Source organism: Rhinolophus sinicus, chromosome 18 (assembly GCF_057876585.1).
Source record: "Rhinolophus sinicus isolate RSI-liver-muscle chromosome 18, RSI-T2T, whole genome shotgun sequence".
Classification (NCBI taxonomy): domain Eukaryota; kingdom Metazoa; phylum Chordata; class Mammalia; order Chiroptera; family Rhinolophidae; genus Rhinolophus; species Rhinolophus sinicus.
In genome coordinates, this window is record NC_142518.1 from 113,592,222 (window position 1) to 113,608,421 (window position 16,200).

Below are 16,200 nucleotides of genomic sequence, written 5' to 3' on the forward strand. Positions count from 1 at the left end.
TTTCCTTATCTGTAAAATGGAGCTTTCACCTACCCTGCAGTGATGTGAGGCCCGAGGAAACAACAAGGGCGTAGTGAAAAGCAGGCTGCACACTGAGATTCCCAGGTACAAAAAGGTTCCGCGAAAGATAATTCGAGCAGTGCATGGTAGCTGCAGTCACATCTCCTATGCTCAGAGATTATTTCCATGACAAAACTGCAAATGGAGGCCATTAATACTAGACAGTCTGCATACTTTATTGAAAGTCACATGAACGGGCCCCAGGATCACATCTTTTTTTTCTGATTTCATATATGTATTTCACATAGGCAGTCTTTCTAGCATCTATTAATGTGCTTGGTACCAAGTGCTTCTTTTCTTATGAAAATGAAGGCTTTTCTTCATCAAAAGCAGCTCTTCACGGTGTCTTGCTTTTCTCTGCAATTATTAAATGCTTCTGAAGCTTTTTCTGGGCTTGTAATGTGTCAAGGCCATTTGTCTGCAGCTACATTAAAAACAGTATCATTGATCTACATTCTCTCAAAAGCAAATTTTTTCTACTCACAGAAATACTTCTCTACTACTTTATTTTTTTCTACTTATTAACAATCAAGGAATTTCATGAAAATGAAAGGATACTTCTCCATGATAGCCAATTATTTTAGCACTCTACATGACACTATTTCATTACTATAATTGAATGCTGAGTTTTGCCCCTCAGTGGCTAGACACCACCACCACCCCACATACACACTCCCTTTTTTAAACAAAAACTTCAATAATGTTTCTTATTCTAAATTATCTCGTAACTTGCTGTTACTGCAGAAAATCCTGGTAGGAATTTGGCTGAGAGGTCCTGAGACCTTTTTGGCTTCTTGAACTGGATGATGCCAGTGTCTTGGGCTGAAATGTTACAAACTTGGTGAAGGACAAGGACACACACGGGACCTTTTTTTTTTCTTTGAAAAACAGCTAAGCCAAGGACTTAAAATCTACCGACTGAAAAAGAAATCTTTCCTCTCACAAGGTGAAATTCAATGATCTTTGTAAAACACTACCTACAGGGTATACTGAAGGTGAGGAGAAAGTCCCAGTAAGAAATCCCTTCCAGCCCAGTTTTTGCTCCCCTGGAAACTGGACCTGCATTCCCTCCTTCCCCTCAAATGCTTTCCTTTTACTATTTTGTTAGGCTGGCAAGAGTGTGAGTTGTGCCAGCTCCAGTGATGTGGCCTGTGTGGCACAGGGAAAGCAACATGGGGAACAGAGTCAGAGAGGCCTGGATTCGAGTCACAGTTCTGTTATTTACTTTCTGTGTGACCTTGGGTGAGTTCCTTTAGCCCCCTGGGCCACAGACCTTTATCTGCAAATGAGGACAGCATCTACCTGCAAGTTGAAGGACTAAATGAGATCATGTGTCTAGAGCACCTAGCACTTAATAGGTGCTTAGTAAATGTTACCCCTATCAGTTACATGTTCACACTTCACCCACGGCCACTTTCTCTAACCTGCCAGTCAAGGCACGTGGATAACTTCCTGAAATTGCCACTCTCCAATTACCATCCCCTTCCCATAGCCTCTACTGAATGACTATCCATCCCTCCAGCCTGGCTCAGGCCAGTCTCATTCCACGACAGTGAGCCTCACCACGGAAAGCTTTTGCTCTTTTAATCAGAGTGCGAAAGGGGAAACTCTAGTTTCATTCTTAACCGTTCTTTGGGTATAGCCCAGGGCAGAGGCAGAGCTAGCCGGCCACTGCTCTGGGGCCTCCAACCAGACTGGTGGTTCCAACTCTCTAGGCAAGACTCTCAATCAGTGTCCCAGGAAACACACAGCAATGTCATGGCCACATTTCTGGGACACCTGTTTTACTGGGATTGCAGTGGCTTTCTCCGCTTCTCAATAATCTTTCAGTATTTGTAGTGCTGATTGCGGTATCCTCCACATGAAGAAAATCAAAGTGAAATCATGTTTCTACCATCTTCAAAGGTACTGAGGCTGCAAACTTGCACACCTGCTTGCTTTAGTTAGTCATCTAATGGGACAGCAGAGAGGCCACAGCTCTGAGACCTGGGCTCAACAAGTACTACCGGGGTGAGAAGAGCAGGTCTCACAGGGATTCCCTTTGGGGGTGAGCAGCTGGTAGAATGGTGGCCAGTTGGCTGGCTCTCTTGCTCTGGGTTTCTTGGCAACTTGGCCTTTGAGATGAAGTAGAGCTGAGAGAGTCCAACGTGGCTACCTGGGCCTGTCTTCGTTGGGAATGACCTCGAGTTTCCACTCAATTACTTCCAGACAGGCTCTCAGTGGGCTCTCCATGTATTTAGCCCATGTGTTACTAATTCAGCAATAAGCCACATTTAGAGTTCAGTCTCGAAAGTGACTGACTACTGCCTTTCCAAAGGCAGCTCAGAGTTGGTTTGGGCACATGTGCATACTCTCATCTCTCATTCATATTTATTCTCTCTCTCTCTTTGCCTTCCTCCATCTCCCTCTATCTCACCCTCTGGCCTCCCCCACTCCCATGCCTCCATTTCTCTCTCAGTATTGTAGTCAGTACACCAGCAGGGCCTTGCTAGAAGGGTCCAAGTTGGAAAGCCCTTTCTCCCACACTGGGCCACAGAGACCCTCAAAACAGGCTATGGCACTTTCTCTAGCAGCTTCCCTTCAACAGTCAGGAATCAGAAATGTTTACTCCTCAGATGTCTGACTCACTACACAAACTGTGTTTTAGTTCCTTTCCAACGGTTGACATGGCAAATGAGGAAGACTAGGAGCTTATGTCTGGAAGGTTTTCAGTTGGTGGCAAATATGTGGGGCTCGCAAGAGGGTAAAGGCCAAACCCCCAAAATGATGACCACTAAAGCCACCTAGCATACTGTCCTTTGCTAGGTAAGTGTGGTGTAATGCAAAGGACCTTGAATAAGAGTCCAAGGGCCTGGGATCTTGTTTAGACATGGCTGCTAACTTGTTCTGCCTCAGTTTTCCCAATGGTAAACTAGGCAGTTAGACTAAATTATTACATTGGAAGGCTCTTCCAATCAAATACATTGTGGGTTGTAAAAAGAGTGTTTTATGTCCGGGCTATGGTTTCTAACCTGTATTGGGTCACAGGCCCATTCAAAATTCAGTTGAATGTTATGGATATCTCCCAAGGAAAGGCACATTGTCGTAGAATTCTGCATACCATTTGAGAAGCTTCGTGAAGTTCCTGAATCCATGGGCACTGGGTTAAGGACTGCTTTTTTTTTAGGAAATAAAAGTTTATCTGCAGGAGGCAAACATGATACAACACTGACGGCTGCCTGGCCTTGATCCGTCTGAACTTTGTTTCCCCAGCATTTGACCCATAATTGGAACTCCTGCAGTAGAAACACAGTCTCCCTTTTTCAGAGAATTGTTTTCAACTTTTTTTTTCTTTCTTAATTGCTTGGAAAGGAAGCTGTCAGGAGAAAACAGGAGGAAGACTAATTCAGAGAGACCTAGGTTTTGACATGCAAAACATGCTTTGCAGATTTGTCCTAAGCGGCTGCATGCGGGAGCACACAGGTTCTTGGCAACATATTGCAGCGCCAGTGCTCCGACCTGGCACCAGGGTACATATCCTTAGCAAGAGACATGTTATGATTCTCCATTGTTCAGGAAACGTTCCAGCTCCCCGCTTCCAAGGTAAGCAATGGCCCCAACTCAAGTAGCTTTTGGTTCAGGGTAAGACCTCTGAGATCATTCGTTAGCCCCAATTCTCTCAGAGACTCGTGTCCTTTTGGGGAGGCAGGAAATTCAGAGAAGAGTTGAAAACCGAGTTCTCCCTCTTCAACTCAGATCAGTCAGTGGAGTGCTTGGTTTTTGCAGAGCCGGCTTGAGGGAGTTCGGCCATTCACAGTCCTACAGGAACTCGAGATAGAACTTGTGAGGGAATGAAGACAGAACACAAAGGAGCAATAGACCTGTTCTAGGACACGTGCAGCTTATTCTACAGCACCCCAAAGTCTGAAGGGCAAGGGCCACAAAGGAGATACTCGTCAGCACAAATTCACTCAGCACACAAGGGTTTGAGGAAGACCCTTTCAGAGCCTGGAAAGGGTCTTCTGAGGCCAACCTGTAAGGGAAAGAAGAGAGTAAGGAATTAACTAGGATTGGTCAAGCACTAAACAGCCACTGAGCAGTGGGGCCTCGCTTGGTAGGTACCTAACCGTACAATTGGGCGCTAATCTTCTGATCAACAGTCGCTGTCAACGTAAAGGTCCTTATAACTCATAAAACAGGCCTAAGATGGTGCTATAATCAGAAATAGAAACTGTGTGCCTTCCGCTTCAACTCTAACCCCCCAAAAGTCTACAGGAGATGCAGAAGCCTGAAATCTCTGAGGTCACCACCCCCAACATGGCCACAGCCTTTATGGCACTACAGTAATTCTAAACTGCCTTTTACTGGGACTTCACCTCCATGAGGGCTGGTAAGGAAAAACCTTATCTACCCACAGACCTCTGAGGACTGGCAGTGATAAAAAAACAATGGAAACCTGGGGAGCACATGGACAGCTCTGCTCCAGACACCTGGGTCTCATTTATGTGTATATTGATCCATGTTATGCCAGCAATCTGAGAGTCAAACAATCAGAACTCCTAAATAGAGAAAGAGATTTCCATGGTCTTCCATGGCTCCTGTGACCTTAGCAAGTTACATATCTCCTCGGAACCTCAGTTCCTTTATTTGTTGAGTTAAAATACATAATATCCTCCCTATTTTTGGCATTTGCTATGGATCAAATGAGCTAATAGATATGAAAGTGTTTTACATTAGACAAATATAAATGATTAAGGATGAAGGTTCATGGGGGTACCTGAAGTAGTGATTTGGACTGAAGGAATGAAGTCCTACAGATACTAAGGTGGACACTTAGTACCTGCTATGATACCAACACAGAGGTTACTGATCTTCTTACAGACCCAAAGGATGTCAGAGTTAGAAGGTTCCAACCTTTTCATTTTACAGATTGGAAAATTGAAGCTCAGAGCAGGAAATGTACTTGCCCCAAATGTCATAGCCTAGGAATCCTAATAAACTTGATTCAAAGACAATTTGTAAAACTACACTGTAGTTTGGTGTGGACAGAAAGAAAGGAAAGAAGAAAGAGACTTAAAAATGCAGAGAACCTCAGAATTGAAAGGCAGTAAGTGTAAGGGTCGTGTAATTAATAGGGTAATGAACTGAGGCATGGAGGTGAGTTTCCACCCTTTGGGCCTACACGGTATTCCAAAAACTCAGATCCCATAAAGAAGGTTTATGTGTAACAAGGTTCTATAATCGGGGGGGGGGGGGTAGACTACATACCTGAGGCCTCAACTCTCATCTCCAGGAAGTTTGCCTTGAGAACTGTGGATAAGGGAGAAAAGACATTTCACTAAGAAATCAGAACTGGAAAATCAAAGCCAGAGCATGGGTGGCCCTTCCAGGCCAGTGCCAAAGTGGTCATTTGAAAACTGGGGAAGTGATTCCATCCAGACATTTCAAAGCATCTAGCTCCATGCTTCTAGGTTGGGCTATCTCCATGACACATTTAACACAGCCCAGTCAGTCTCCCAGACACAAAGACATCTTTCAGGTGCCAGACTTTGAGTGCCAGACTGTGGGAGGCTAGGGGAGCCCACAGAAATTGACCCAGGACCAAATGCTACATTCTGTGGTTATCTCGAATAGGGAGAAGGGCAAATGCCATGGGAAACATGAATCCTCTGCTTTGAAGACAAAATCACCCTTGCCTTGCCTGTCAATGTGCTTAGATCAGTCCTAAATTCACCTTGTCTAGGGGCAGATGGAGGAAAAAGACAATTGTGAAGGGTCAAACCCTATATAATGTGGCCAGAACATCCCAGACACCAGCTGGGCCCAGGGCGATAGTCTCAACAGTTTTTCTTTTCTCTCTTAAGTCTATTTGTACCTACTCCCTGAGTGATCACATTACCATCCAAGGTTTTGATCACCACCAAATGTTGAGAAACCCCAACTCCAAAAACATTTTGGTATATGTGAATGCCCCCATGAAGTACAGTGGCTGCACTCAACAGATGTACCCCTAAATCTATGTAAGTCCAGCTGCAACTATTAGTCTAAGTTGCAGTTACCTACTGGACATCTCTACCTGGATGTCCCAGAGGGTCTTGAAAAACACTGTGCCCAAAACTGAGCAGAGCAACTTTTCCACAAAACCTGTTCCTCCACAATTATTGTGAGCACCTAGTTAATGACCTAAGTTAGATTTTTCTCTTAATCCTTTTCCAATGTTCCATGTTTGAAAAGTCAGCAAGGACTTATTAAGTCTACCTCATATCTCTCCTTCCACTTCATTCCTACTGGCAATGCCATAGGTCAGGGCCTCATCACCTCTTGCTGGATGCTCAGCCTCCTAATTGTTCTCCCTGCCTCCAGTCTTTATGTAACACAGTGAAATGCTCGGTCTCTCTGATTTCATCTTGCTCAAGCCTGTGTTGTTCCTGTGGCCTTCAGGCTACTAGCTTCTGCTTAGTCTTGCCTATAAACACGCTAATCATTGGAAAGATTCTGGTTGGGTCTTGAGTTTTACCACTGACCCTCCCATTTTCCCTTCCCTTGACACAGAAGTCTGAACTCTGCACTTTCTTAAGATGGATGTGAGGATTAGGTCTCCCATCTTCTGTGTTGACACCTTCTTGATCAGTAAACCTTTCCTTACTCCAAACTCTGACGTTTTGAGTTTTGAGCTTTTGAAGCATCAGGTACATGGACTTGGGACCAGTGACTTTTACTTTCCCGTGTATCTTCCCCATTAGCAACATAATGATTTTTACAACTCAGCCAGCTCAGAATATGCATTATCATGCTTAAAAGTCTTCCATGACTCCCAATGGACTACAGTATAAAAACCAATCTCCTTAGCATGTCATATAAGGCCTTTATAATCTGGTCCCAATCCATCTTCCTGGCCTCACTTCCAGCTAAGCTTCTCTCTCCTCACCCCCACATTCTAGCCAAAGTGGAACACTAATCACTTCCTGAACCTGTCTTGTATAAGCTGTCTGCCATACTGAAAGGTCTTCCCCTCTCTTCTCTTCTTGATGAACCACTTCTCATTTTCCTTTGAGTTAAAAAAAAACTTTCTTAATTGTTGTGGAAGGGAGAGGAATAAGGGAGAGAGGTCATTTAAATGTCAGGCTACAAGAAGGTGTCCAAATGGGAAGCAAAAAGGGGCAGAAAAAAGTTTAAAGAGATCATCATTTTCATCACAGAGGAGAGAAGAGCCTGGCAACAATGGCCATGGATGGGACTTACAGTGGTTAGTCTCAGGACCTTGACCAGTAGCCAGCACATAGATGCACTGATGTTAAGTGGTGGTAAAAATGTGGGGGCCTAGACAGAAAGGGTGCTGAGTGGAAGGAACGTATGGGTACCTAGGATGGTGGCTCATGACATCCTGAAGGACAGGTATACCCACTTTGGTCTTACCCACACTCCTGCCAAGATGGAATCTGGGGATAAGGATTAAATCTAGGTTCCAGCGGCCTAGACATAAGGTGGGTAGATTGGTGCTCCAGCCTGGAGTGTCCCCTTGTGTTGTGGTTGGTCCAAGGCTTCCCTGAGCGCTAGATGACAAAGCCCAGGCAGTGGTTACCAACACTTCCATGCCCACAACACCTGTTTGGCTATACTTTCCCTAACAGAAGTCAGTCTGCCTTAAAAAGTCTACGGACTTTGTCCACGTGTCTTACAAAGTCCTTCTCAGTGCTCTGGCTTCCTGTCCAACGATACAGATTAATCTTTCAGATTTTTCAGTGTATTTTGAGTTATCTTTCAAACCTCAGCTCAGACATCACCTCCTCTAAAGAGCTTTCCTTTAGACATGCCCAGTTCATTATGTTAACTCTAGTTTACTTCATTCCATTCCTTTGGTATTTATCTCTCATATGGCTTATTCTAGGGAGAAATCTGGAGCCGTGACCTCACTTTTATCCGTTCCGGTAGAATAAATGGTAAATTATTGTCTAAGGAGAATGTGGCCCAGCCTAGTGCTCCCTGCGGCCGACTGCCAAGCAGAAGTAGGATGACGTGCTGTGCGGAATCATGTCCCTGTGAGTCAGGTCCTGGTTTTGACTAGATGATGTTGAACCTGCCTCGGCTCCGCTGCTGATAAAGGCACACTGTTCTGCTTTGAACGGACCACCTAGAAGACTTACACTCCTGTCACCCATCAGGAAGCACAAGTTCAAGCTTTCTCATAAGCAACAAGGTTCGGACTCACAGAAGAGTCCTCGAAGGCTAAGCAACCATTTTCCCAAGTGTTCTAGTCGAAAGGGCCCCAAATGCCAGGCTTTGGACAGTCTGTACCAGCACTTGAGGAGAAGGAAGGCAGGCAGGGGAGAGGGAGGGAAAGAAGGAGGGAGGGAATAAAACAAAACAGAACAGATTTACAGGCCCCACTCTTGGAGAGTCTGTTTTAGAGGGTCTAGAGTGGAAGGCAGGAATCAGTCTCTGTGGTTTTTCTCCTTCAGTTTTTTCAAGGTGACGGATATGTGCAGCTAGTCTGAGAACCACCACCTAAATAGAATGTTTACCTCTTACATGAGTGCCACACTTATTCTAAGGCTGTTTATCTTAGAGTGTTGCATTCCATACATTCCTGTCAGCTGCCCTTAGAATAGAATAGAGTCTAAAGAAGTAAACTAACAACAACAAAAACATAAGACCTACATTGAGTATAAAGTTTTTATAATACTACTTGGTATGTTTGGTGTGTGAGTACTGAGAGAGAGAGAGAGAGAGAGAGAGAGAGAGAGAGAGAGAGAGAGAGAGAGAAACAGAGTCAGGGAGGCAAAGACAACATATAGAGATAGATAAAGAGAGGCATGGGGAGAAAGAGACATAAAAGAGTTAAACAGATATGGATACAGAGAGACAAAGAAATAAGTAAAAAAACACAAAGAGAGACACAAAGAGACTGAGAATGACAGAGACATGGAAAGAAACCGTGTGAGAGAGACAAGGACAAAGACAGAGACACACAGGTACAGAAACACACGGTGAAAGACAGAGAGACAGAGTTGGAGGAAAGAGAGGGACACAGAGATAGGACCAGAGAGACAGAGATACAGAGAGATAGAAAAAGAGACGGTAAAAGAGCAAATGAGATGCTTACGGTGCGTTTATTAAAAAGTAATTTTGTTTCTCTTCTGTCACCTATGTCTCTTACCTTCCTGTTTTCCGGGAAGCTGTTTCAAAGAACCTGGTCCTGGAAGCCACCCTGTAAGCAGAAGCCAACCAAGTACCATGAGTTAGTTGCTGTGGAATATGTGTGACAAGCAATGGCTAATGGAAAGAAGAGAAGATGAATCAGATGGGCCAACAATGCCAGGCCCTGCCTTAGCTTGCAAAGGACCCGGGTCTGAGGAGGAACCCAAGTATCAGAATGGCTCAGACGCCACTGGCACCCCCAAGGCTACAGTCAGTACCTTGTGTTTCCCATTGTTTCAGAATGACCTAAGTATGGTGCCCCTTCAGGCTATTCTTGGGAGAAATGAGTGAACAAATGTCTAGATTTCAAAGTATAATTTTTGGCACCGTGTAAATATATTTAGCTAATAAGTCAAAATGGTGCGGGTTTTGAAAACTGTCCCCCCATTTTACAATTCTGGAAAACAAGAAACACAAGAAAAAGGAACACCAGGAAGCAGCATACTGAGAGCGGTCCTGGGCACTGGCAGAGGAGAGGTCAGCCGGGCTCGTTGTGGCCAAGCCAGGCTGCTCCCTGAGAACCGCTGTGGCCCCAGTGCAGCAGCTCCACCCCGGGTTCCTTGGTTTGCAGTCCAGCCTGACAAAAGTCTGCGGGACATCAGCTCAGCTCCTAACCTGGAAGTACCTCTCTGGAGAACCTGAGTCATTTTGGAAGATTTAAAAAAAAAAAAATAATACCCTTACTTAAAAAAAAAAAAAAAAAAAAAAAAGCCTCGAGCCATAAGTACAATGAACAAATTTGTTCATTAAATTACTTTTAAAACTAGTAGCAATAACAAGATAATAAGAAAGATTTCCAGAGCTAAAGGAGCATGAAACAGAAGGAAATCTTATTGCCCTCCAGTGATCAGGGCAGCTAGGAAAAATGGGTCTCCTATTAGGCACTAAGGTTCAAATTCTTCAGCTCTGAGGAAATCTCTCCACCTTGAGTGCCGAGTGGAACACTTCAAACAGGGCTGGTCTGTGACATTCCCCTAGACTATGGAGTGGACGATGCCCTGGGGCTGTGTGCTGGACACGCTTCATAACCATAATGGTAATCCTGAAAGCAATCCTGGTGGCCTAAGACGGGCCTTAGGTGAAAGCCGAGGACCGACCCTACTTACACAGAAGACGGGATTTCCCCCGCGTTGCCAGCTGCAATATCTGGCTTTGGTTCTGGTTTCTGGGGAGCAGCTGCCCGGCAGGGAGGGTCTGGAGGCCTCATTGGGGGACGGATGATGGTTGGCTTTTCTCCTGGAGGCCGTACTTTGCTGAAACTGTCAGAGTCTCCTGGAAGAGAGAATAACACTAAGAACTTGGATGGTTGGATGGTTAGCCAAATGGAAGAGTACTCATGAGCAGGCAAGCAATATCAGTTGTCTAAGCCACCTCTCTTCACGCCCATTTCTTTTTGGTCAATAAGAACTCTGGACTTTTTTTTTTTTTTTTTTTTTTTGCAATTCTTTCAGCAGCTATCCCTTCAGAAAGTCTATGTTTGAACCTCAGCTCTGAAGTTCACATTTCTGTGACGTAGGGTATGTCACATCAATTTGCTAGTCTCAGCTTCTTCATCATTATAATGAAGACCAATAATACATTATCTTACAGAGATAGAGAATTTAATGAGGTACTAATATGTTTAGTACAGTGCCTGGCACACAGTAGGTGCTTAGTGGATATTTAATGATGAATTTGAATGTGTTACTTCCATCATCACCAAAACTCAGGCCCCTTTCACTTAGGCCTTAACTGTTGTACCAGCCTCCCAACTCGCCTTCCTGCCTCTATGCCTCTAGTTTCCAGGTAAGTCAGTACACAAGAAATATACATGACTTTTTATAAAACATTTCTGGCAGGAGGATGGTGAAATGGATGCACTCACACATTGCTGGTGGCATTGTACCCTGGGTTTATTCTATCTAGATAGCCATCAAGAATTCTGGAACAATGCAGATGAAATGCAAAATCATACACAGGAGACAGTTCATACCCGTTGATCCAGTCAATCCACTCTGGGGATTAGGCCCAAAGGAATTTAACCCCAAATAAAATTAAATTAAATTAAAAAACAATTGGCACAAAAACATGCTTCTTAAGAGCAAAACGTCAGACTGAACCAAAAAGGCTAAGCAAACGAGTCAATTCTTACAAGCATTTAACCAATACATACTGTGCATGAACTCACACGCACTTGGGCCAAGTCCAAAAATATACGCACATCAAACAAGTGAAAAGAAGTCCACAAGAAGTGCTCGTGGCCTCATGAGGCCATGTATAAACAGACATGTGCACAAGTGCTAGTAGGTCTTGACATTCATTCAACTATTGTTACTAAATCTAGGTATTCAGTAAGCTTTCTTGTATAAAACCTTTTAAGGTAAATATACAAAATATTACCTTTAATCCAGATAATACATGCTGTTGTAAGATTTACCCTAAGTATTTTTACATGATTTTTCTTCCCTTAAATATCTTCCCAGGTGGCTATAAAATGCACAGACTAAAGCTCAAAATCCTCAACATAAATTCAAGGCCCTCTAGGTGCTGGTCCCAAATTATCACCGCGGGCACTAACTCCAGACTCTAACTACCAGCTCTATTCCAGTCAAATCGGTCTCCTCACTACCCTCCCAAAGCAAGCCCTTGACTCTGACATTTAGGTGAGACAGCGTGGGGCAGGGTAAAGTACAGCGTCTGGAGTTGGGCAGACCTGGCTTTGAGGCCTTGTTCCGCTGCTTCCAAGCTGTGGAGCCCTAGGCAGTTATTTCCCCTCTTTGACTATCAATTTCTTCATCTGGGAAATGGATATAATAACGCCTCCTCACCAGGTTGTAAGGACTGAATTAGATGGCATAGAGAAAATGCCTGGCATACAGCAGGGGTAAATAGGTGTTACACTCTGTTCTGCTTCGTGCCCGATATTTGCCCCTGTTCTCATGTTTTATCTGTACTGTGAGTATTCAACACTCAGCTCAAATGTCACCTCGCTAACACTCCAGCTGGCATAGGTAATTCCCACCTATGTGCTTACATGGATGGGAATTATATATAGTAGGGGATGCTTATATATTGCCATGCGGGTGTTTTTAGTTCCTCCAGCTAATAGCCATTCTAGTGCAGGAGATGATGTGAAAAGAAATCGTGGTAATACAGTGTGATTGATGGTCTAATGGAGGAAAGAACCAAGCAGTATTCATGTACGTACATGTGAATTCTGTCTCCCCATCTAGACTGCATCTTACATTTCTAGACATGCCATTCCCCTTAGCACCAGGCGAGGTACACAGAATCGCAACAAAAACAATGTCCACAATTATAACAATCTGATTTTCCTAACACACTTTACACTATTCAAAGCACTTTCCAAGATAACTTTTTGGTGTCACAATAAGCTTGGGAGGAAAGAATACATGGACCTTACCTTCTCCATTTTACAGAGAAGGAAACTGAGGTTCAGAAAGGTGGACTGACTCATCCACACAGTTAGGTAGGTGGTAGAGGGACGACTGAAACCCTTGTCTCCTGTTTCTGCATTCACTGTTCCTCCCACTGCTTGCTGTTTTGTTGTTATTATTAGTATAAGTAATAACAGTGGTGAGGGCAATAACACAACTGGTAAAAAGTTTAGCTACCTTTCTTCTTTTTTTTTTAAATTTTATTTTATTAAATTTATTGGGGTGACAATTGTCAGCAAAACTACATAGATTTCAGGTGTACAACTCTGCACTACACCATCTATGAATCCCATTGTGTGTTCTGTTGAATACCGGTTCTGTTCCTTGTACTGCAATACTCTACTCAGTGCTTTATGCATACATCCTCATTTAACACTGGTTATAACCCTGCAAGGTAGCAACCGTTATCCCATTCTACAGTTGAGGAAACAGACACAGAGATGAAAAGTAACCTAGTTCACTGGCAAAAGCCCATCCGATTTCCGAAGCCCATGTAGTCCCAAGTACCAGTGGTTTTCAACCCTGGCTACACATTGCGAACATTCAAATCATACCATCCCCATCCCCAGAGATCCTAGTTTAATTGACTGGGGCAGGACCTGGGTATGGGTATTTTTAAAAGCTCCCCAGGTGATGCTATGTGTGTGTTGCTAAAGGCCACATGATGCTACTGGCTCACTGCAGATCACAGACTCCCAGAGCTGACAATGCTCTCCCATTTCTTCTGGTTACTGGAGGAGGTATTGAACAGGAAGCATATGCCGTAATTAGAGCCAAAAAACATTTACCTGAAGCTGTGTCCATCCTAGGGCTATCACTTCCCTTGATGAGAGAAGCAAATGACACCCCCCGAAATAGGAACCCCATTCCTTCCCAAGTTACAGCCACATCTAAATGGGCATCAACCCAAGGCCTTGGAAGACAAATGTCATTAGTGAGCCTTGTATCCTCCTAGGTTCTTTATTGGGAGCTCCAACTCGATTCATTACAAGTCAAACTTTGCAGTTAACAGCAAAGGGTTTTCTTGGTTGAAAGACCTCCATTTTTGTTATCTCCTACCTCTAACTTGCCACAGGAAAGTCACAATGTCAAACTGAGGAGGCAGGGATGGAAGAATAATATAACTGGGAGTCAAGAAACCTAGATTCCAGTCTTAATACTAAAACTGACTTGTTGTGTGACCTTAAGCAGATCACTTTCCTACCTGCACAATGTGGACTTGGACTGTTTTCCAGATCAACGCGTCCATATAAGTCTGTAGGCCTCTGTCTCTCCCTACTGACTGTTAAATGCTGCTTTCAGGGACTCTTAGAAGTCAGTCTGATCAAGTACTGAACCAGCTTGAAAAAAATCTCCAGATAAACAGATGATAGACAGGTAAATAGATAGACAGATAGACAGACAGATAGATGATAGAGATTTAGATTTCACAGCTTCCTGTTGCCTGCACAATAAACTGAAACGTTTTTAACCTGGAATTCACTACCCCCTTCCATTTGGCTTCAGCTCACCTTTCCGATCTCCCTTTCTGCCATTTTTCTTCACATATCCTACAATCCACATAAGCAGTATCATTTGCTGTTCCATGTACATGTTTTAGAATTAATCATCTCTTTCCTAGATGCCCTTTACCTTATTCCCACATGCCCAAATTTGCATCACCATCAAGACTCAGCTTAAGTGCCATATCAATTTGTTAGCCTCATATGCGCCAACTCACTCTGCCTGACTCTTAAGGCACGAATCATCTTATACTCCAAATCAGGGCTCTTTGTTCTGTTGGCTCTTGTTCTCCTATTGAACTCAAGTAAATTTACTGAGGCTCAAGTAAATTGCTTTGCATGGGGCTGGTATTTAAGAGATATTTATTGAATAAAGAAAAATGTAGTTCAGTCGTTTAGCAGGACAAAGGATTTATCAAAGGACACGCCCATGACATACCCAAATTTCAGGGCTATTCTGAAACCTAAACTGAAAGGTGTTCAACATACTGGGTATTTCTGGAGGGCTTTTGTGCCCAGACTTATGCTTTCACAAGTAATGCACACACATGACCAATATAGACTTCACCTTCCATGGGCTTAAAACTGAGTTGGAGTCACACTCATGGGAAATAAGTGTGAATACTGTACCTCAGCAACCACTTAGAGGCCCAAGCTGGAGTGCCAGAAGACGTAAGGTAAGAGAGAACTGCCTGGGGCAGGACTGTCAAAAGGCTTCAGGGTGGGAACAGGACTCAAGCTGGACCTTAACAGACAGCTAAGAATCCCTCCTTTCCCCTTCCCATCAGTAGCAGCCCTCCTCTTTCTGGGTGTTGAGCATGGTCAGAGACAGGTTGAGGGTGCAAAGAGTAGCTCTTAGCTCTCTCATGGCATCTATATTTGAGGCTTGAGGCTTCTCACAGGTTCCCCAATATAGGGAAGAGTAGACATTTACCACGTTCCACGCCTGCCATTTTACGCCCCCTACCAGTAGCACTATCATTTTTTTGAACTTCTATTATATGAGGTCTGACAATGAAGTTCACGAATTCATCCTAGAAAAAGTGCTACATACCTCATTGCTGAATATCACTATGGTCACCTTCGAAGTGCTCCCCTTGGGAAGCTGTGCACCGATACCAGTGCCTAGTCCACCCTTTAAAGCAAGTTTGGGACTCTTTTTCTGGAATGGCCATCAGAGCTGTCGTCGTATTACCCTTGATGACCTGAATGTCATCAACATGTCTTCCTTTCAGTATTTCCTTTATCTTCAGGTAAAGAAAGAAGTCATTGGGGGCCAGATCAGGTGAGTAGGGAGGATGTTCCAATACAGTGATTTGTTTCCTGGCTAAAAACTCCCTCACAGACAGTGCCCTGTGAGCTGGTGCATTGTCGTGATGCAAGAGCCATGAATTGTTGGCGAAAAGTTCAGGTCGTCTTTTTCATGCAGCCTTTTCAGCACTTCCAAATAGGAAACTTGGTTCACTGTCCAGTTGGTATAAATTCATAATGAATAATCCCTCTGATATCAAAAAAGGTTAGAACATCGTTGCAACAAGTTCACGAACTTAATTGTCAGACCTCGTATTACCATGTGCGTTGTATACCTAATTTTACTTAACCCCACAAAAACCTTGCCTGCAATGTAGGCGTTATCCCCACTGACAGTTTAGAAAACTGGCTCAAAGAAGTGAAGTTTACCTAACTAAGATCGTGGAGCTAGTAATTAGCCTCCTATAAAAACAATGCTACTACTTACTGAGTACACATTATGTGCACACAGATACTTCTTTGATTCAGCAACCCCATGGGCACAGTTATTTTTATCATTTTACAAATAAGAAAACTAAGGCTCAGACATTGTGACTTGTCCAAGGCCACACAGCTAGAATGAGGAGAGCCAGGATTCAAACTCACATCTAGGAGGCTCTGGAGCCCAGGTCACATCTGAGACCCCACTAAGCCTTTTAAGTGTACGGTCTTTCTACCAAACTGTACTTCCTCTTCATTTCTTTTAAACCTTGGTTCACAGCCTGGCTTTTACC

General features: G+C 43.8%; 1 protein-coding gene across 6 annotated transcripts in view; it reads right to left on the reverse strand.

Moving 5' to 3' along the window:
* Nucleotides 1-944: 944 nt before the first annotated feature.
* Nucleotides 945-16,200, reverse strand: part of OPHN1 (oligophrenin 1) — a 304,564-nt gene continuing 289,308 nt past the window's right edge. For 2 of the 6 annotated variants that reach the window (XM_019753610.2, XM_074323227.1), the window contains 4 exons: nucleotides 10,344-10,509; nucleotides 9,197-9,247; nucleotides 5,308-5,349; nucleotides 3,936-4,072 (listed from right to left, as the gene is read on the reverse strand). In XM_019753610.2, coding sequence (XP_019609169.1) covers nucleotides 5,316-5,349; nucleotides 9,197-9,247; nucleotides 10,344-10,509 — 251 coding nt within the window. In that variant the 3' untranslated portion in view covers nucleotides 3,936-4,072; nucleotides 5,308-5,315. Of the gene's footprint in view, nucleotides 4,073-5,307; nucleotides 5,350-9,196; nucleotides 9,248-10,343; nucleotides 10,510-16,200 lie in introns of all 6 variants that reach the window. The other 4 variants (XM_019753608.2, XM_019753606.3, XM_019753605.3 and 1 more) reach the window with 3 other exon arrangements.